This window comes from Branchiostoma lanceolatum, chromosome 15 (assembly GCF_035083965.1).
Source record: "Branchiostoma lanceolatum isolate klBraLanc5 chromosome 15, klBraLanc5.hap2, whole genome shotgun sequence".
Taxonomy (NCBI): domain Eukaryota; kingdom Metazoa; phylum Chordata; class Leptocardii; order Amphioxiformes; family Branchiostomatidae; genus Branchiostoma; species Branchiostoma lanceolatum.
In genome coordinates, this window is record NC_089736.1 from 1877178 (window position 1) to 1899219 (window position 22042).

At 45.6% G+C, this 22042-nt stretch overlaps 2 protein-coding genes across 3 annotated transcripts; both read right to left on the minus strand.

Annotated features, from left to right (window-relative positions):
• Nucleotides 1-2: 2 nt before the first annotated feature.
• On the minus strand, nt 3-12993 carry LOC136420474 (death domain-containing protein 1-like). Of its 2 annotated transcripts, none has more exons than XM_066407424.1 (14): nt 12815-12993; nt 7925-8086; nt 6763-7525; nt 6152-6308; nt 5313-5489; nt 4742-4924; nt 4139-4335; nt 3625-3846; nt 3218-3358; nt 2720-2847; nt 2060-2280; nt 1778-1835; nt 1190-1329; nt 3-581 (listed from the first exon to the last, which is right to left on the minus strand). In XM_066407424.1, the coding sequence occupies exons 2-14, from the start codon at nt 7935-7937 to the stop codon at nt 447-449; spliced, it is 2535 nt and encodes an 844-aa protein (XP_066263521.1). In that variant the 5' UTR covers nt 7938-8086; nt 12815-12993; the 3' UTR covers nt 3-446. The 2 variants fall into 2 exon arrangements, with proteins under 2 accessions (XP_066263521.1, XP_066263520.1); XM_066407423.1 differs by having other exon boundaries at nt 3625-3849; nt 12815-12991.
• LOC136421020 (uncharacterized) lies at nt 8131-20203 on the minus strand. Its single transcript, XM_066408164.1, has 2 exons — nt 18517-20203; nt 8131-8310 (listed from the first exon to the last, which is right to left on the minus strand). Exons 1-2 carry the CDS (start codon nt 20201-20203, stop codon nt 8231-8233), a joined length of 1767 nt encoding a protein of 588 aa, XP_066264261.1. The 3' UTR covers nt 8131-8230.
• Nucleotides 20204-22042: the final 1839 nt, after the last annotated feature.

Below are 22042 nucleotides of genomic sequence, written 5' to 3' on the forward strand. Positions count from 1 at the left end.
TTCACTTTTCTGTGCACTTTTATTCCAGCAACATACAAAATAAGTTCGCACAATAAATTACAAAGTAACACAACACAGCAAGGCCACACACGGGTGAAATTATTGCAACACCGTAAAGAACAGTGGTATATAGTCAGCACACGTTTCCCGACGCGGGAAGTAAATTTACATTGTTTAAAAATTCAATTTGACCCTATCAGAAAAGGTAAAATCAAATCGTGGACGGATTGTCAACTTGAAAACTTTTTTGGCTATCTAAATCATGTTCATTTGATTGCGATGCACCGCTTGCTATCAGGTGCGCTTGCCACCCATTTATAATTATTGTAACACGTACAAAGTTTGATAAGACGAGAATGTTTTTGATTTCTGCATGAGCCAATACAACGACTACTCACATACCCCCTCTAGCGATTTTATGTAAAATTGCAGCATATAGAACATTATCATGCAGCTGTTTCGGCCCGGAGTTTCTCTGCCAGGTCTCCGCGGTCGGACTTGCGTAGCGCCTTGTACAGCACGCCGACCTTGTCGCAATGTCGCGGCATGCTGTTCCGCCACGTGTACAGCATATCAAAGGCCTGGGGTCAAGGAGTAGAGGTAAAGGTCAATCAAACATGGCGGACGAAGAAATCAACGAGAATTGAGAACACGGTCGAAAGGTAAATTCTGCATCTTATCTTATCATGCAATGATCATATCAGCTATATGTATGATAGTTATAGACGTATGCTCGATATACAAGTGCTTGGTTGCTAGTTAGAAAGGAATTTTTCTAACGCGGACCTTCTTCGATTGCCAGAAGCTTACAACATATGACATGTCCAATGCATAATGAATGCATCTGCATTTCAAGCGTCTATAATATACAAATGTGAGTGGCGATCGACAATTCATTGAAAGGCGTTTGTCGTGATGCCATACGTCAACATTATCTCGTATTGTGGTCGTTTTATGAAGGGACCCATTTGCCATTTAAAACTTATTAGTTACCATGGGTAACTTTATTGGCCAGTTTGTGGCAAGTCGTCGGCTTGCAAACAATTTGATGCCGATCACTGCCAGGCCATCGAAATGAGCGGTATTCTTTCGTCAAACAACTCCAAACCTATGCGACATAGACATTTTCCCTGAGACGAAGCTTGTGTGGCCTCCCACACCTACACATATATATAGACACGGTCCGTACCTGCTGTTTGATGTCGCCGGGGTAGTTCCGCTTGATGGCCTGCACCCGGCTGTGCTTCACCTTCAGGTACCCCGCCACCACGTCCCAGTCCTCCCCCATCTCACGCGCCAGGTGGTTCAGTCCGTCCGTACCCAGCGGACCTGAGTTCAAGTACATTATGATCATAAGTGACAGTACATGCATATTACTTTTGAAGTCATAAATTTTGGGCTGTATTCCTTTATCTCTTGCTATTGGTCAAACCAGTTCTGTAACGACAAACTTGAAACAGAGCCCTCCTACTATGATACGCTGTCTAACGCAAAGTATGACTGGCAGAACTACTGATGAGTGCGTGGCATTCAGACATCGCCTAAGATTACAGTTCTTTTCTAGAGGTTGAAAGTGCATTGTATGCTAAGATCGCTGCAAGGAGGTTATAGTGAAACCTCCTTGATCGCTGTGCGCTAACGGACTACTATCATTCCACCACCATGTAAGTTATATCATGTTTTAATTAATGTATCGTGTAATACAGCATGACAGCTAGTTTGTGTTGTTAACCCAAAAATCTGGATATTTTTAAAGAATTAAACGGATGTTACTTACCTGGAACTTCAATGAGTTTCCGGTATGAGCTCGGTGGTCTTGGCCGAGGTCTCTCTTTCTATGATAACATAAGAAACAAAAGTAAAGATGAACAAGGGCCAAACTACACTTTCAATTCTCCAAGTATCCTATTACACCACTTCTGCTTTACTTGCTGCCACTCTTCAATAATCCCATAAATGAGGATGCACATCAAGATAAACAAATAAACATACCGACTGATTACAATATCTTCATTTTTATGGAGGTAACTAGGCAACGAATGACAATTTTGCAACTCACTTTCGGTAGTGAGACGGGCAGCTTGCATAGTGACGTTTCCTTCCCGTCATGCTCGTTGTTTTCCCGCAGGAAGAACTCGACCTGACCCCGGTACTCATCGTAGCTGTGATTGGCGAACTCGTCCTGCTCTTTGACCTTTAACCTCACCGACTTGTGCACGTGACAGTGGAAGGGCAAACGGAGTTCTTCTTCTGAAGACTCGTCCGCGTGTGTTATGTTTCCTACGGTCATGAAGAGAGATGTTCAGACTGCCGTTTAGTACTAGCTACATTGTATACATCATTGCAAAATGGCGGGAATAGATCGTCATCCTTCTAACTGGTAAGTGTATTCCCCATGCCAGTTTGCTCATTTGAAAATACATGTACTTGAATTGAATTGAATAAAATGATCAAGCTTAAGCAGAGGCAATGATGTCTGAAGGCACCTGGCGAAAGAAACGATGTTGTGCACAAGCTAAGAGCTTAATCGTGGTATACCGATACAATCTTTCGTCATTTACAGAGAAAAGCCCAGATGAGTTGTCAACTTATATTGGTTTATTTCACACAAAAAGAGATATAGTCCTCACCATGCACACAATACCTTACACGTTGATTCTACAGAAAGATATTTGTACTGTCCATCTGTACTAAAAGTTGTAGAAGTCTGAAGACGTACCTAGCAGCCGCATGTAGATGAGCTGTCCCTCCGTCAGGAGTACGTCAGCGCTGGGGTCGGGCGGCCCCACGTACCCAGAATCCTCCAGGGCGCGCAGGGTTTGGGCGGAGTTTGCCGCGGGAACGCACCTGACACAGGAACAGGTCAGAGTTCATAGGTTATAACAGTAACGTGAACTAGACTCTGAAACTAGACTCTTGTTGGAAGGTGTTTGGGTATATAGCAAGGACATCAACATCGGCAAGGTGTTGCGGTCTTTATGCCTAGAGCACGAGGTTAGTGTTGTTAGAGTTTTTACATGAACACCTTAACGTATAAAGCGCAAATAACTATATTAAGAAAGAAAAGTGTAGATGCAGATCGCGCTAGCTTTGAACGAACTGACTAAAAACCTCAAACATCCCAACGAAAACCGTCGATACATTTTACACACTTAGATGTTGTGATCCGTTACAAATTATCAAAGAAAAAGAAGGAAAAAGCATTTTTTTTGCTCACTTAAAGACAAGGCTGTTGGGGTCGTCTGCCCGATGCAGGGCGATGCACGCCGCCCGCTTGGTGCGGAGGGATTTCTCCAGCGCCCGGACTACTTTCTCTGGGGAGTAGTGTGAGCCGGTCTTCAGACGCAGAATGATGAACCTGGAAGACAACAAAGCCAATACATTTCATATTGACAAGGTCTTTCTTTCACTATCCATCAATTTGAGAGATCATAGGCAATATCAGACGGTTATTGGTGTCGTAAAATTTGCTTGCCTGTACTTGTTAACTTTGCAAAATATCTGCCATTGTTGTTTTTGTTCTTTTCATTTGTTTACTTTCCATCTTGAGGCGTCTCTTTTGATAGCCCACCTCTGGTCCCGAACCGTTTCGTTAAAAAAGCGCCCCCTGTCTCCAGGACTTACCGCTGCAGCACGACCTTGAGTTCGAACGCCACCAGGTCGCCCTTCCTCTCCGTCAGTTCTACGTCATCATGAACCAGCCAACCGCCTTCCTCCCACGTCAGCAGCCGCAGCGTGTCGTCATCATCCTGCGCGCTGCTACTGCGCGTGCCCAGGGAGAAGGCGCTCATTGGTCGAGACGCTGCGTCCGATGAACGGCTGCCTTCGAACGCTGTCTTGGGCCTTCTACTATAGTGAGAGACATTTCCCTTAGAAGTTATATATAAACCTACATAACGTTTATCTGTGCTTCAGGATTTTTTAACTTAATGACTTAATAGTAAACTGAGTTGCGCTTAGACGTTTTTCGTACTACTCACCCCCAAACTAGTAGTTGCGCAACTGTTTAATGGGTACAAGTGACTGGTATATTGTACGACTGAAATGCATGGCTTAAAATGAATTACTTAATTAGTTAATCAATTGCTAGGTTAAAAAATTAATAGTAAGTTTTAAAAGTATGGACGTTTCAGCCTACTTTGTATTGCTCTCCTCTGCGGCTGCGCGGCTGGGGTTCGGCGGGACGGGAACGGTGACGGTGATTGGTGGAGAGTCACGTGTGTGGATGTTGACGTTGTGAGACATGCGCACTATGGGGCTGCAGGAGATGAGGCCCTCACAGGTCTTCTCACGTGACTTGACGTCAGCGACAACTGACATGGAGACCGGCTGGATCTGGACAACGGGAAAAACATTTACAACATTTCTAACATTGTGCATAATCATCTTGAAGCTAAGTCTAAATCTTCTTCTAAATCAACCTTTCCTTATATTCTTCATTTACGTTTCCCAATCTTACCCGCTTTAGTCCCTTGGTTTCTTTCATATCAACGTACGTTTTCCTTTATTCTGATTTTCATCTTTCATTCTATTCCTCTATATTGCCTGTGCTTGGCCAAAAACACGCGAGCCGTAGCGAAGCCGCATTTCACTAATAGCTAACGAAAAAGCGTCATGTTTCGTCATATACTGCCTATACACAGCTTTCAGCACTAAGGACAGAGGCGTCTAATCCTCAATTTCTCCATATTTCTTTCTTCTGTTCTTCCCGTCTGTCTGTTTATACCTCCGCCCCACTTACCTCTAAGGTCAGCATCATGGGCGTCTTGACCCCCTCCTTGTCGTACTTGAAGGAGACTCGCTGGTCCTGGGGCGCCTTGAACAGCCCGCCCTTCGTGGGGATGTGGATCTTCTCCCTAGCGGGGCGCGACAGTACTGCAAACATCCCCAGCTGTTTCACATTCACCTCTGCGAAAAACACACCCTGTGGAGAAGACGGGAGTCAAAAAAAGAAACGTGACTTGTGTTCCCTTTAATAAACTTTCGACGTTTTCATTAGACATGACTGTCACTGTATGAATGTCTTCCAAACATCAATTGAGAAAGGCATCCAATGTTGGAAGATAAACAAAGATACATAATACGCAATCCGTATCATAACATTAATTCTAATTCCTGCTACACAAGTAGATAAGACCAGCTAAGGAAAGGCGCCGTAGAAAAAGTCTGCAGAAGGTCTGAGAAAGGTACCTCCTTCAATAAGAGCATCGTTGGTCCACTACGCAGGAAGAGGCAGAGGCAACAGAAATCTCTTTGAAGTTAATGTAGATCTTGGATGCGATAAGGCCACGAGAAGAAAATTTCCGACTCACCTTCCTCTCCCTGTAGTTGGCCTCCGGGTTGAATGCCGGGATAGCCCGCCATTTCTCCCCGTCCTGCGACGTCTTCACGATGACCTCCCGGCTGCCGGCCCGCGCGGAGACCGGGTACGGCACGGCCACGATCAGCGGGCCCGGGAGCACCTGGCCCCGAGGCTGAAGGTCCACCACCTGGCAGTATATAATAGACTGGAATATTAGTCTGTTACATATATAATCTATTAGTAATAGACTGGACAAGCACTGGGACAAATTGAAGTACATCACGGATACTAGCTAGAGCGGAGATCGGGACCCAAAGTAGTAGATACTCCATAGAGCCTTCTACCCGAAGATGGTATGCAGGTATGAAAGTATATTTAAGTTGCTATATTTATGCTTTGTTACTATGAGTACTTTTGATTGCGCTCCTTCTGTATACATTTACTTTGCTACAATGCCCATGTTTCCGCTATCTTATGTTTACCGCTAACTTTTGACGTTCACTGTGTTTGATTTTGCTCAATTTTCTGTTTACCAATTGTATTAAGCTTGTGTTATTTACATTTCATTTTATCTTTTATTTAAGTGGACTCCAGAGTAGTGTTTCTTTATATGACACTAATGCTTGGGTCACATTTCCAATCCGGGACCCGGCCGGGCAGTCTTCGGGAACGTTAAGTATGACATGAAAGATAACAAAAACACAAAATTATTTAAGAGCATGGCGTGTGCAAATTTATTGACGTACGCTTTGATTTTTCATTTCCGCAAACAGCCCGGCCGAGCCCCGGTTAGGAAATGTGACCCTAGCATAATAGAGATCTAAATAAAACAAACACAACCAAACACACCTCGCTGACCAGCTCCTCGGCGCTGCCCACGGTGCGGTGGGACAGGTGATGCAGGTAGGAGGCTGTGATGGGGGAGGGCGGCGAGTCCAGCACGTCGGACGTGGCGCGGATCAGGCACCCGACCTCGGACTCACCGTCTAGGTTCTCCACCTGTAGACTGTAATACAGAGGACAGTTCCGTGAGTATACTAGGTTGAAAATATTACATACAACATGCCTTGTCAAATATAGGATGAATATCTTTCACAAAATGCGTTTTTCTCTGGTTTGTTTTTCAGAATTTTTATGGTTGAAGTCTATGGATCAACATCAAGAGAATGACTGACCTGTTAACGTTTTAAAAGAGGACTGCATTTAGTATACTTAAGCACTGTATATGGTGTGTGTTGTATATTGCTAAAACATGCATGTGCACGCACTCAAAATGTAATATGCTTAGATTTCTATCGTTTAGGGCCATAAAACAACAGCCGATATAACTGTGCAACCGACCATCTGTTAGAGAAGACTGCATTTTGCATTGCAGATAGTGTGCATCCTATAGTGCGAACACACAGTCATAATGTAATCTTAATGAAATAATATCTCTTACGAATAACCAGCAAACTCACGCTTCCATTGGCCAGTTGTTGGGGTCCTTCATGGCGTCCCTCTGCGTCCTCTCCGCCTGCCTGAGCCGCACGTCCATCAGGCTGCCCCTGCGCAGCATGGCCTGCGAGGACCCCTGGTTGCCCCGCGGGGACGGTGCCTGTGAAAGAGTCGGTTCGCTTCTCCTCCGCCCGGCTGGAGGAGGTGGCGTCGGGCTGGTGCTATCCTCGCCTTTACCGCTGTCTGACTTTTCGTCTTTTTCCTCGCCTTTTTCAGAATCATCGTCTTCTTTTATATCCTCCAGTTTGCTGGATTTTCTTTCAGTCTTTTCTTCAGAAACTTCTGTTGTTTCTTCAGTTTCTTTAGTTTCTCCAGTGTCTTCCTTATCTCCATCTTGTGTTTCCTTTTCGTCTTCTGTGACTTTTTGTTCATCTGTAGCAGCATCGGGTGTCTCGTCTGAAGGGTGCTCTCGTTCCTCCGTTCCCTCCTCGTCCCCATGTGACTCTGCTTGAGCAGGTTCATCGTCCGGTTTGTCTGTTTCAGGTCCGTTTTCTGCTTTCTCGCCTTCTTCAGATTGCTCTGGTGTCTCCTCCTCCTTACAATCATCTTTACCTTCTTCGGTTTCACCATTTTCTACTTTTCCTTCACCCTCAGTCTCCTCTTTCTCCGCCTCCTCCGTTGCCATGGTGATTTCCTCCTGAGCATCCTCCTCTGTCTTGTCGGTGACGTCATCACCCTCGGTAGGTGCTACTCCCTCTCCTCCCTCCTTGTCCTTCGTTTCTGTTTCTGAAGAGAAATGAAAAATATAGTCACACATGTGTCATCATCATCATTCCAGGGCGTTGTCGCTCTTTCAGAGGAATCCCTCCTTTGACAGGCCCCGGTCTTTTCTAAGTCTAGAAGTTCTTGGCCATGTAGGGCCCAGGTGTTTAGCTAGGTTGTTTCTCCATCTTCTATTGGGCCGCCCTCTTTGTCTCCTCCACTCTCTAAGTGTCCACTCAGTGGCTCTTGATATCTGTCTTAACTGTCCAAAAGCCTAACTTTTCCGAGGTGAAATACCTGACGAATATGACAATGGGAAACTGTTTTGTAGTTCAATATTGCTTCCTTGTTTTCTTTTTTCTAAGATATCTTTAAGCATCTTATTTTCTAGTATGTTGGTTTCATACTGATTTGTAAACTCACCGGGCGCTGCCATGGTCCTCCCCGCGGCCGCTGCCGCCTCTGCCGCCGCCACCTCTGCTGCCGCCGCGCTGCGCTCCGCCTCGGCCGCCTCCGCCACCGCCCGGGCCAGGGTCGCCCGCGCCTGGTGCACGGTCTGGGTCAGCCGTCGGGACGGGCCTGGGTCTGATAAGGAGGAAATTGGTTATTACACACCAATATACTAACCCAGACGCTAACCCTCCGCCACTGTCTGAGCCAGGGGAACAAACGGGTTACTACACACCCATACACTAACACACGTAACACACCCACACACTAACCCACAAGCTAACCCGCCGCCACCGCCCGGGCCAGGGTCGCCCGCGCCTGGTGCACGGTCTGGGTCAGCCGCCGGGATGGGCCTGGGTCTGGCACGGGAACAACCGGGTTACTACACACCCACACAATATCCCATATAACACACCCATACACTAACCCACATAAAACACCCACACGCTTACCCTCCGCTACTGCCCGGGTCAGGATCGTCCGCGCCTGCTGTACGGTCTGGCCTGGGTCTGGCACGGGAACAAACGGGTTACTACACACCCACACACGAACCCTCCACCACTGCCCAGGACATGAGAATTCGTCAAAAAAGGTCAATGACCCGCAGGTGCTGGAAGTCGCTTCAGACAAAGGTTGGAAAACACCAAACTGAGATAGTCCTTGGGGAGGATGAGACAGGTGAACTGGCCTGAAACACGGGACTGAGTACGCACACACAGAGTCCCTAACCGTCTGCCTGCCTGCTCCCAACTCCCAAGTCTGGAGAAAGTTGGAGGATGGAAGTCTTACGTTTCATCCTTTATACGAGATCTAGAGCGTGGGTCTTTTAGTGTTCGATTTCTTAAATCTAAGCCCACCGGCCGAAGTTGAGAGTTCTACTCCATGTTAACTTTAGAGGATCTCTTTGATACACGCAGAGCAAATAAACTTGACTTTAAAGCTGGGACAACACTTCTGAACCTTAAGAGTTACCAAGTATAGCCTGTGTCGCGCGGGAACTCGTAGTAAATCGTTTTATATCCAACCAATACTCAACGGAGCGAGCTCTATTCTTATGAGAGGTTCTATTGCTTTCTTAAAGTATGCCACTGATGACAAGGGAATTGAGAACAAATAACGTGCATACCGTCGTTGGAGCATCGGTCGGTAGGTCGTGATCTGAATCCATAATCTTTTGATATTTAAGCTGTGTGACTATTTTAGTATTTATTTCAACGTTGCAGCTTTCATGTCTAAAGACTTCTAAACGTTTTTGTTCACAGCTGTAAGTCTGACGGGACAGCCCTTTATTGCACGGTACAAGGTCCATGTGTCCTGACAGGCCCGGCCTCTCCCACCGCCCGTACGGTGATATACGGCACATTAAATGGTCCTTACGGACAAAAGGGGCGACGCTTTGTGGCTCCCCTTTCACCTGACACGGATTCGAACCCGTGTCTCTGGGTCACACGGAACCTTTCAGTCTCCTGCTAATGAGTTGACTCAAGACGGAGCAGCCCAGGTTCTCTGGACCTCCTACAAGTACACTCCTTACTTATAACTACTCTAACCTTCAAGAGGGACATGCATTAGGAACTGGACCTGTGGTTCGTCTAATGACCTACATAAAACATTCCGTTACTCAGCCTGGATTTAAGTGCGGTAAGAATGAGACAAGAAGGAGAGAACATGAAAAGATGTCTGATTCAGAGGGATTATAAAGAACAGGTTGTGCAAGAAAGGTTTTAGGAAGAATGCTAAACAATGATAACACAAGAAGAAAGTTGCATGCATTGTTGACAATGTTTCTTGGTCTAAACTTTATCTCACTTTAAAATCCGAGCTTTACTAAAGACACTGTTAGTACATGTACGTTTACTAGATTGCAGTTATGCCCCTCCCCCTTTTCTTTTTCAGTGCATTTCGCTCCGTACTCTTTAATCATGTTGAAGTCTGTCAGGCGACAAACGTCAAATGACAGGATGTCATGATACATCAACGTCAGGTCGCCGCATGTTTGCTGTACGTGCCGGATTGCAACATACTCTGTAAGGACACTGGCGCGTTACTGTGTCCTTCTGAGAGAAACTCATTACTTAAGAGAAAGCTGATTTATGTATGGGGATAGAGGCAGTTAAATGACATGCTGTACGTGACAATTTACCACGTTTTCGGTGTCAAAAGGGACACTGCTGCATAACTTTAACTAAAGTAGTTCAGCCACGACCGAATTGATAAGCAATATACTTGAAGAGTAAAACAGTTGTTTGGCTTTGGTTCGTTTTTATATATCGTTTGTGAAGTTTTGTACGTCTTTCAAACTTTACGTCGCGATGAACAAAGAAAAAGTCGAAGGCTCGTTGGGGGGAGGGGGGTGTGACGGCAGAAAACCCCACCATTAAGGAAGCTTGGATGTACAACGTTGCACAAGAATGAGGGACTGCAACGCTTACTATTGGCGTAAACTCTGATAAAGCTTGTTTCACGGTACGGGGTAGAGGCGTTCTCTCCACCTGTCATCACAGACACCTGTAACTCACCTGTTGTCGTACCTTCACGTTGTTTTACGTGACATTTCCGTGTTTCCGTGTCAGGAGAGGCACTGGCTGATTACTTAACCACCGGCCACTGAGATAATTAAGATAAAGGATAATTTTTATGCAAAGGGAAGATAAGGAAAGAGTTTCATTGTGGGAGAAAATACGCCGGAAACAAATTAAGGAAATGCCGAAAAAAGAGGGCTTCACAAGAAATTTGAAACCAGATGCAATCCGACATAAGAACAGCATTCGCACGAACTGTCAACCTTCACAAACACTACAGCAACATTTACACGTACAAAGACTTTACAAGTCACGGAATGTCGTCAGTCAATACCTGTACAAGTCCGACCGACCGTACAAAATACACGGGTTTTATGCATGTTTAGGTTGTAACGCTTTGTGGAGTCTATATCAATGTCTGTGGGCCATATTCAGCCCCAGCTTAAGTTAGGATGAGTCTTTCTCAAGCCCGAAGACCCACCGCAGTTTTGCGTATTAACTATCTTTACATAGCCACAGATTGTCAACCTGTGAGGCATAATACCCCTAGCTTGAATAGCCTTGGTGTCAACATTTAGTAGAAAAACAGCAACAAATGCAGCTAAAATTATAGTGTCTACACCAACAAGGAAACTGTAAAAAGAGGTTTCTACTTACTAGAATTTGCAGAAAATATAAAGTTCCCGGAAAGATGGACAGCTGTGAGTTACCGCGAAGTTTGTTTCCTCAAACCCGCCGGTCGGCGGCTGGAGTTCTGCCAGAATAACTTCAATATTCAGCAAGTTTCTAACAAACTGGTTGAGCAGCTAAGAGTTCCAGCTATGGAGAACAACATGCGAGCGTCTGGATGACGTTACCGGGGACGATTCCTGAGAAACTGTGAAATTTTGATGAGTCGGTAAGGCACCTGTCCCGCACGGACACAGTACCGCCGCGCGTCGCCTGGTTACCGGGGTTAACATGTCTCGCCAGTTTAACCTGTCAATCATGAGGGGGGGGGGGGTGCCCGCAGGCGACAGGAGCAGACAAGAAAGTTGTGAAACACAGTAGAGATCTGGGCGTGGTATAAGAATACATGAAATTACTCAAGGCACGGGGATAATTAAGTGCAAGTAAATAAAGTTAGACAGTGCAGAAGTTCTTATAGATCACCTGTTTGAAAGAGCCATGCGATGTGTGGAAGGGGCGGTTGGGAGTTACTTTCTAAACCGCGACCCAAACGTACATGTACATTCACTGTGTACAAAAGAACAGTACAAAGAAGTGGCTTTGTCGACTAATTATAAGGATATGCTAATGCAGGGATTGAAAGATAAGATTTCTACCTACAGTGAATAGTGTCTAAAAATAACTCACGAAACGTATCTGAAGCATGCGAGTAGGAGTTGTAGAACTAGTAATGCACACAACTACTTTGGTAAGGTCTTGAATAATACGTGCTTTTAACATTAGATTCTGCATCAAGTACTTGTTGCGGAATGTTTGAGCTTATAAAGGTTCTACTTTCACACGGGACTTGGACCGTGCTCCATGTGACAGCTAGAGGGAACTTGTTTGAACTCTCTTGTAAAAACCAAGGTGTCGAGAGGCGTGCTTCTACAGCAACTTTGACATGCACTTAGAACAGACAAGTTTGAGAAGGATCTAAGCTTATGAAGTTGACTTGACTAAAGGCGAAGCACGCAAGTGTGTGTTTTGGCTTTCCTTAGTAGCAATGTTTGTAGTACGTGTTTGACAGACAATATTTAGACGAAAATCAAATGAATATAAAAAGGCCCATCAGATTCAACAGATTTTTTGTATTTTTTGTTGTCTTTTCAATCATACTTTTACAAAGTGCATCTTGTATTAACTATAAAATCGAGGGTTACACAAATCCAGCTTTGGTCGCTGTACGGTCGCACAGCGGTCACTGTCTAGTGGGAAAGGCGCCTTAGCAGCGCTGTTTGAAGTACGTGTTTGATAGACAATATTTAGACAAAACTCAAATGAATATAAAACGCTCCATTAAAACCAGCGCAGGCACGATTTCACAAGCCAACAGTTCACGAAAGTCAAGCAAGATATAAGGACAACAAATTGTGGGCATATGGTGGAAACATATGGGTATGTAAGTGTTCTCAGGGCGGCGTATCGCCTACATTTGTCGGGCGATTGTAGCAACACAAGTATTCCCTGTGTACACACGAAAACTACATGGCCCTTGAAGGAGGCTTTGAAATATCTTACAACAGTTCAACCCTGTAAAGACATTCCTACACACCTGACGCGTATGAGTGACTCCGTAAGACGGATACGGTGTATAAGAACAGAACGCGGTGTATAAGAAGGTGATACGTACCTGTGCCGGCGGTAAGATGGCGTGCCGGCCCGCGGGTTCCTTCAGAACGGTGCCTAGCTACGGCACACACCGCGTTACTGTTTAACTCCTGCCCTGGGTCTACAGCAGGGTAAACATAGCGGCACTTTTCAGTGCGGGCGGCCCGCGCTATTGTGCGGTGTTATCACAGTTCTGACTTTGCGACTCCAGGTATGTGTCAGGGGAGTCGGCGCGTGACGGCGTCAACTTACAAGAACAAACGTGCGCTGGGACAATTAAAGGGCGCGCTGGGACCCCCTCGGACAGGAGTGGTTAGCTCCAATTGTAAACGGACTAGGTTCTATAGTATACTAGTGATCTGTATATACTTGGACGGAATAAGCGTATCTTGAGATTATCTTTGTGAAACTTTTTTGCACTTCAAACTTAACAGCAGCAATTTTATTTGCCGGACGCCTTTCTAACTTACTTTTACCTCACTGCGCATGCGTCTTCACTGCCGTCTACGCACGAAACACCTGTTAAGTCTATTCTGACTGATGACGTCACTTCTGTTCTGTGACTTGAAATAAAGAACTGAATTCTCTTGGCCCTTCGTCACGTAGTATTCCATTCTCTTCGTGTCTGTCTATCCATGGTTCGGGACGGGTTCAAGTGTGGTTTGTTTCACTACTACTTAAAGCTAAAGCCTTCTTAAGTAAAGTACCTGAACTTCGGCGTTTAAAAGGGAATGAGGGGGTGATTGACAGGTGGCCCAGACGACAGCATAGCAACGACTGTGAGGGAAGAATGTACCTGGTTATTTTTAGACCGTAATAGTGGAGCTTAGGTGGTTCCGGACCATGAAACAAATTACGTCCCAGTAATCCCCGTTACAAGTAACGCGACACAAACCGTTCCACTCGTTAAACTACATGCAAGGTAACAAGGATTTGATTGACAGGAGAAGCAGACGGTAGCGTACAGCAGCCACCTGTTGTTCCCGAAGTGACCTTAACCTTGGCGCGGGACTCCGACTGGCGTACGTCGTGCGTGTGCGGCGTAGGAAATGGGAATTGAATCATCGAAACGCTTGATCATTTTTTTGGTCATTTTTCATTGAGTATGCAAATAAGGTCTTCATTTGCATAAATCATATAAGTTGATGGTCTTCTCCACCAAACGTTCTGTTGCAGTGCCATGGAAAGCGCTAGGAGGCCCATAACCGAACTTGTCTTTCGTTTTGTCAACACCTATCTATACACCAGATATAATTGCAATCCATCCCCTCTTGTTATTCTGTCCACACACGCACGGACACTCACACACACACACACACAAACACACACACACACACACACACACACACACATACAAACACACACACATACATACAAACACACAGACAAAGATACACACACACAAACAAACATACAAACACACACACACACACACACACACACACACACACACACACACACACACAAACGACACCTAAAACACAAACTTCTTGACGAAGGTAGTGAAAAACTTCATCAGCCACAGAAGTAGGTTAACAGCCCAGACACCGGAAAACGTGCGGCGGGAAAATTTGGGTAAATTTTACCTCCCGGCGTGAAGGGGTTCTTCAAAGTGGGACAGTCCGCCCACAGTGTACACAGCCAGTCTGTAACAGTGTTGATATACGAAAGTGGCCCGCCAGGCTTTAACGCGGCCTTTCTCGGCCCGTCATAGCGGCCGTCGTGTGTTGGTTCAGCGGGGATCAAACACGAGCTTACAGCGATGGAAGAGTTAATGAGACGTAGAGAGGCAGGGCACAGACGCCTTTCACCAGTCCCTACCAGACTCCGTTGGTTATTGGAATACTGGAAGTTAAAACCATTGGTGTTTCCATTACTGTATAGTATGTGGTTATAGCGCTATCGCAAACTTGAAACACTCCATTTTCTCCTCACCGCGAAATGAAATCACGGCGAACTTAAAGGCCTTTGCAGTACTGTAAAAGGAGAAATGTTCTTGGGTATCTGATTTCGCGATAGAAAATTGAGTGTTCACGGTGGCTTTAAGTTCGCGGTGAAGAGGTTATAGCAAAAACCGCGAACTTCATCAAACCAGCGCGAACATTTCCCATTTGACAGTAGCAGAAAGTGGACAACTATGCTGAATAGTCTGTCAGAGGGTTAATTACCATTTGCTACCAACCTTTGCTACATTTTTGCCGCCGTAGGTTTCATATAGTTTGTGAACAGGAAAGCGAAAACGGTTTTTCGTACTTTTAGTTTCTGGACAGGCCTTGGCAAAAGAAACGTGGTCGAATTTTGGAACCTCTAGCAGTTTTCTTTCAAACTGCAGGTAACAAGTATCTACTATACTTCTATAGAATCCTCTTGTGGTAATCAAACTGCATTGGCGGAGGCTCGTGTTTGCTGAGTACTCTTTCTATTCTCATGTATGGTTTTGTAGCGGATGTAAATATTTGAAATAAGATGAAACATCGTACATTATTGCTACATTCATTATTAATTCATCAATGTATGCATATAAAGAAACTGACAGTATGTATAATAAATCACCGCGTCACTGAAAGGGTTTTTAGATGTAAAATCAAGACAAAGAAGGTTTAGGGTTTAGTAATGTCACGCTACGAAAAGACATTAAAAGCACACCGACATCCTTGTATTGCAATAAATCACCAGAAACGCGAGTGAAACCTTTAACAACACCACTGACGTGCAGTAAATACAGCCATAAGAGCCACTCTTAAACCAGCGACCTTTTCAAACATTAGAACTTGAAACCGTCTAACGTTAAACCCCGTCAGTACGCAGCTGACAGACGGCCATGTGCACAGCTGATCTCCAAGGCTCTAGCTTTCACTCAACACTTCACACAAACACGACTCATGGCGACCATGTTACAAACGCGCACCGTCTGTCAACCCGGGCTGTTAAAGGAGCCCAAAGCATGTCAGAACGTTAAAACTGGAAGTATTCCGGATATGGCAATCTGTATGATATGAACATTTACTTGTTCATATTAGAACATTTCTATCATGAATTGGACGTTTAAAAGAGCACAGAAACAATCCGTACGAGGAGTCCCTTATACATTGGGATCACCACAAAAATTAGCACCCAGATTTTCAGTGAGTTCTCACCACACAACGACATCGCATCTTTGATCCATGTAGCTCGATATGCAAGAGGCTAGTGTACTTTACACGTACTATGTATAGAAAGGACTAGAAAATTGAATTCAAAAATCCTACTTCCAACGCGCTTATAACGCTTTGGGCGCCTTTAAAGGAGTCCTAAACTCCAGAAGGCGGTGTTATTTTCCACTAGATTATGTATCAATCAATACATAATCAGCCGACTTTTTACAGAATTCCGCATGTGGTGAATTACACAAGGTGTGTTTTTTTAAAACAATATGATACTCACTAAACCCCTGCAGACCCTACCAGTGTATTCCCTATGCGTTAACATACATTTTTAAACGTGGATATTTTCGGCGTAAATGAGGGTGGTTAAACACAATAAGAAGGCCAATTGTTAATAAGATATAAAAGAACACATAGCAAGACGAGTTTTTCTTAACCACCCTGACATTCTTTTTGTAATCTAACTTTTGTCAGGCATTGTCAGGCACATTGTAAAAAACACATAGGCTGAGGGTCACCTGGGGAATTTGGTAGAATACTGAATGCTTTTGGATGCGTAAGGGACTAGTGGGTACTTTATCGTATACTGTAAAAAAGATTAATTTCTACTTCCTAAAATTACCATCCATTGGAAAATACCTCCCCCCTCTAGGGTTTAGGACTCCTTTAAAGTAAGACCTGTCAACCCGACCGATCAATGGACCCCCATTAGCGGCGCTAATAGCGGGGAACTGTATCCAAGATCAGAGCAAATTTATCCTGCACAAACGACGATATAAGGTGATGGATGTAGCCAATAATGCGTCAGATATTAGTCACCCCATTTTAATAAAGAGTTGCCAGGCAACGGGTTTGACGAGTGTTTAACTGTGACAAACTGGCGTGTGTGAAGGTTGGTATGACGTCACGTGCGGAGCGCACGAGGTAACACACACTAGTGACAGGCTGGTTAATAAGTGACTAGTTAGTTATGTCAGGTTATCGATAGTCAGTGACCTACCTATTTTAGTAGGTCGCAATTTTATTGTTTTCTGGTTAATTTTTGTTTTGCCAAATTTGTGTGGCTTTCTTTTTTAACATATTTACATTGGTTATGTTAAATTCTACCGATTTCTGAGAAAATGTTAGAACCGCAACATAAAACAGTTACTAGAATTTCTGTGTATACAGTAACTAATTCGGCAGTTCGTGGGCAATAGTTCGGTTGATAGATGATTTTTCATAACCCAGACATGTTGATTCAGGCATGAAGTACCCGCTGACTGACACTAATGATAAAGTACGCCGACTTTATGTACAGAAAGGTCAAGAAAAGACAACAATGCTGGATATGGCAGGTAAAATAACACAGATGGGGGTCTGTTATCATAATTACACACCGCAATTCTGTATGATAAGAAATACAAGTGTGCTAATTTCAAATCAATATCCCTCCATGTTTTCCCCAATAGGTTTTATTAAACTACGCGCTAACACGTTTTCCATCCCGATGTTTTAACCGTGTCCAGGGCTATATTATAACTAATACACTGTTGTGCTGGTCACCATGGTGACGCACTCAAATCGTACAGGTGTAGGATTACATAAGGAATATAGCACAAGATGCTGGCTTACTATTTATATACTACTTATAGCAAGACGTGAGGCGCGATATGTACCGTCAAAGTGAGGAGAGGTTTAGAAATACATTACGGTTGATGGGGAAGGTGTAACTGGAGGATAAACCGCTGATGCGGACTAAATGGGACTCACGAAATAAGGGGTGATGAGGATGAACATCAAAGGTATCGCACAGGTGTGAAATTATAGATGAAACCAAGTGCAAGGTGTCAGCTGGCTACTACTGTAAAATACTTAATATCAACGGGGATTTAAAATCGCTGTAGGGAGAAAATGAAGTGTTCGCGGCGGTTGAAACAGGGAGACGGGTGATGGGATGAACATCAATACTACTAGTGTGAGATTAGAGATTCTTGAGTCCTATTCATAGACTTCAAAACAGTGTAAAACAGAGAGCCGCAAACCACGACAGGTGTGTGTTACAGGTAATAGTGGTTTATGGAAGGCGGAAAAGTGTTGACGGAAAAGACGCAACTCCTAGTAAACCTACACGACAGAGAGAAGAGGACTTATAGGGGCAGACATGAGGGCATGATCATCAAAGCTACCACACATGTGCACATGTTAGACTTTTGGTTATAAATTAAACTCCAAGGCAAAGTATAGAGTGAAATATAACCGGTGGAATCGGACAGAAGATGGTCAGCATCAATGGAACCCATGACTGTACTCTGAAACGTGAACGGGGGAATAAAAGCGTAGCAAAGACAGGACAGGGTTAAGATTACCATAACAAGTTAGACTTTATAACTGTATGTAAGTAATCCAAAACTGCAAAAGATGCCAGATATGTGTATAGGAGGAAATTGAAAGAAGAAAAATCAGGTTGACATAAAAGCTAAAATGTTAAAATAAAAAGGAAAACGTTTAGAAAAATATCAATTGGACAAAAACGAAACAGATAAGGTTTGTGACTATTTGATTTTCAGATCAAAGCAGCTTTTTCCAAAAGGTTTCTCACCTTTTTCATCCGAACCACTAAGAGTTCGGTCGCTGGTCTCGTCTCGAAGTTTCCTCCTGGTCTCCTTTAGGAGTTTCCTGACCTGTACGATCCTCTCCATGAGGCAGATGCTGTCCCTGTGGCTGTTCCGCAGCACAGCCGTGGTCCGTCCGTACAGCTCGCGAAGCTCCTCCAAGAAACCTTCCAAGTTGTCTTCCGTCAGCCCCTCCCAGTCCGCAGTCTTACCCTCCAGTTTGTCCTTGATGTCCGCCAGTTCGGCCAGATAGTCGAACCGCGTGGAGGCAATGCTGCGGAACGATTTGTTAGACTTGGCGGAGTGGAGCGACCGACGGCTTTGGCACGTTTCTCTACCCTCATCGTCGCTAGTTTTCTTCTTCTTTGCTTCTTCAGGCCCGTCATTTTGCGAGACCTTGGTGTTATTCTCTCCGTCTGTGTTCCCGCCCGATCTGTCCATCTTGGCGTACCTTCCCCTGATGTCGGCGCTTTTCGGTCTGTTGATTGTTGGCCTGTCAGCGTTCCCCTTCACTGGGAGCGATTTGATTGACACGTGTCCGTTAGCGACGCTGCCGGGCCTGAAGTCCTTCTTACTGGAGGTGCTTCTCCCAGAGGGGGGTCTTGAAGATGCTGTAGTTCCCTCTGAGACAATTTCCTCATCGCTTCTAAAGCTGCTTCTTGAGCCTGATTTTCTCCTGCGTTTTCTGTTCTCGCTTTCTGCGGAAAGTGGTCTCGGCTGGAGACTTGCCGTCTCGCTTTTACCTGAAGACGGACGATGTGGATTTAAGTTTTCTTCACTTGCTGGTTGTTCGGAAACGTCTTCTCCATCACTGACCTGCGATGCGCTCTGGGGGCGTTCGCCGTGGTGCCGTTCTGAATTGTCGCCCTGTGGCGCTTTCCTGTCCGTACAGCCGACACCGCTGCCCGTCTGGAGAGTCGGACAAACCTCCAGAAACCGCCGGTCGCTCTCGGAGCTGGGCGGGCGGAGCGACATGGACCCGCTGGCGGCACTGCTCCTCTCCCCCTCCGCCGAGAGACTGGCCATCGAGCCCTGCCCGGACACCCCCGTGCTCTCATCCCCCTCCGCGTCGAAACTGGAGCCGCTGAAGATGTTGATCTCTAGTGGTGGCACAGGCGTCTGTTCCCCGCCATCCTCCTCTTCTACATCAGGTTCTACAGTCTCTTCCTCATCCTCAGAACCGTCACAAGACCCTCGGTCGTCATCTTCGGCGTCATCCTCGCTTATGTCTTCTTCAACTTCCATCTGATTGTCTTCTAACGCGGACTTTCTGCTACTCTCTCTGCTTGAGGCACTGGACGGTCTCGCGTTGTCCCCCTCCCGAGCGGCGTGTGTCCCCTCGCCCTCCGACATGACGCTTCCCGCTCCCAAATCTCTCTCGGCTGTTCTAGCGGAGCCAGTTTCTGAAGGGGCACTTCCTGGGTTGTCTTCTTCTTCCTCTTCTGCCCTATCGGACGTTGACCCCGCATCGCTACCTTTCCTGGTGTCGTGAGAATGTTCTTCCTTGTCAGCGCCCTCAGGTGAGACCGTTTGAGCCCCAAGATTGTTTTCAGGCTCGCCTGTGCTTTTTTCGTCGTCGTGACTTGACCCGAGTGACCCCTGTGATGACGTATCGGCGTCGTACGTGACGTCGACGTCAGAGGTCTGCGAGTCGACGTCAGAATCGTCAGACATGATTGTTATTTTTGTGATCCTAAGAACAGACAATCTGTGGCGGCTGACATTTCCCTCACATAAAAAAAGGCTGTCCTTACTTCTTCGCAAAGTGAGCGCTTCCGATCAGACGATTTCCTGCATGAGCCAAAGTGACGTAAACATGGAATCGCACACTCGCCAGTAGGGGTACCTTGCGTACGTTTACCAATCCGCCCTTTAAGCGGGTAGCAAAACATATAACAACTCGACAGTGCGCGCTCTGTTACTAGTCGTGGTGCCCCTAGATCATTCAGAAATAAATCCTTCAGTTTTCTTGTAATCTAGAAATCCAGAGCCCCATCTGTCGCTCTCCTGCGGAGGTCCTACCGTCTTTGCGCCCTTCTGTGTCCCAGGAAATAAGATCCCGGTCACAAGACGTTCATATCCTTGCAGACGTCACGACGGCTCCCTCCTGTCACGCTCCAACACGTCTCAAGATTATGAGAAAGTCACGTGCACACCGAAGCAACCTTCGGATTTGTCTGCAGATCAGGAGCGAGGAAACACAACACAGGTTTCCTTGTCCCAGTCCCAGCCGTGTGCCTGTTTCAGTACCGCACTGTGTGTATTGTGGATATAGTGGAGTAACCTGGAGCTAATGAATGACTTGCGCACGTGTGTTCTTCTCACGGAACAAAATGAGCTTTTAGTGTTGTTCAGTTTCCGTAGCGATCTGTTCACGCGGACAATAGGCGCGCCATGACGACCCCGCAGAATGTAAACTCTTGCCGCCATGATTCGGTCATATATTACCCCGCTCGCTGGCAGGGCGCATAATGGCATAGGTGCGTCTCGTAACAGGTGGGAGCGTTGGTCTCAACCGGAATAACTAAGCTGGCTGAAAAATAGCAGCATTTGGCTGATCATTTGGTGAAACAGGGAGAATAGATTGCCAGCGACGTTGCCCTTACCGCGGGCTTACTTTCCTGTCAATTATTCACCCTATTATTGCCGAATTCTACTATCTATAACCCCTTAAGAAGGCCTGTTAGAGGCTAGGAAGAGTCAGGGTGGGCTGGTTATGGCTTATGCAACGGGGCACCGGCTTCATGGGCCTGGGGTGGGCAGAGGGAGCAGACACATGGTGTAATGCTTATAACGGGAGGAATAGAAGCTGAACTAGACGGGACAAGATAGTAATCTCCAAGCAGATGTAAGGATCCAGCTTTTTGTCGGTGATTCACGCCTGTTTTTGAGACATTTTATTACTCTTTTCTAGTATTATATTCTAACGGTTCGCTAGCTTTCTTCCACTGGAAAAGAGTATTAAATGTCCCCAAAACGGCGTTAAACAGCGAGAATGGACCGGATCGATCGTTATTACATCTGCTTGGAGATTAGAAAGAGAGAGGGAATGTGCTGTTAATGTGTATTCGAATAGGTGCTGACCTCAGCACATTTGGCTTTAGTGGTTACCGCATCCGTCGAAAATTTGGAATGGCCCAAAAGAAAATGAAATTCCAGTAGTTCATCCACACATCCCGAGGGTCAAAGTCAATTTCTAGGCCTTCTTCCTTTATTCATTAGCGACTGGAAAGATTTGCTTAGTAATGATTATGTTCATGTGTAGGCTCTGATTGAAGTATACCGTCTGGAAGCCCTGTTATTAGTTTCCAGGCGCACAGCAGTGAAGCGCGCGTAATTCTTTCAGGGGAGGGGGGGGGTGGTTCGCTCACAGTAGGGCCTCTATCTCACTGGACCCGCGGCACGTTGGCGACCGAGTGATTTGACAAAGCGCTCAACGAATTTCATCGATAAAAAACTCATATTTTGACGCTTCGCCGAAAATTGTTACTCAAATTTTGAATTTTGACTGTT

What these genes read in the sequence shown, in the direction of transcription:
- LOC136421020 (XM_066408164.1), bottom strand. Translation starts at nt 20,203, where the DNA reads ATGTCTGACGATTCTGACGTCGACTCGCAGACCTCTGACGTCGACGTC. An exon ending in TAGTGGTTCGGATGAAAAAG is followed by an intron (nt 8,311 to 18,516) that starts GTGAGAAACCTT and finishes TTCCCGTGCCAG; the next exon opens with ACCCAGGCCCATCCCGGCGG.
- LOC136420474 (XM_066407423.1), bottom strand. An exon ending in CATCTACATGCGGCTGCTAG is followed by an intron (nt 2,281 to 2,719) that starts GTACGTCTTCAG and finishes TCATGACCGTAG; the next exon opens with GAAACATAACACACGCGGAC. An exon ending in GAAACTCATTGAAGTTCCAG is followed by an intron (nt 1,330 to 1,777) that starts GTAAGTAACATC and finishes ACTTGAACTCAG; the next exon opens with GTCCGCTGGGTACGGACGGA.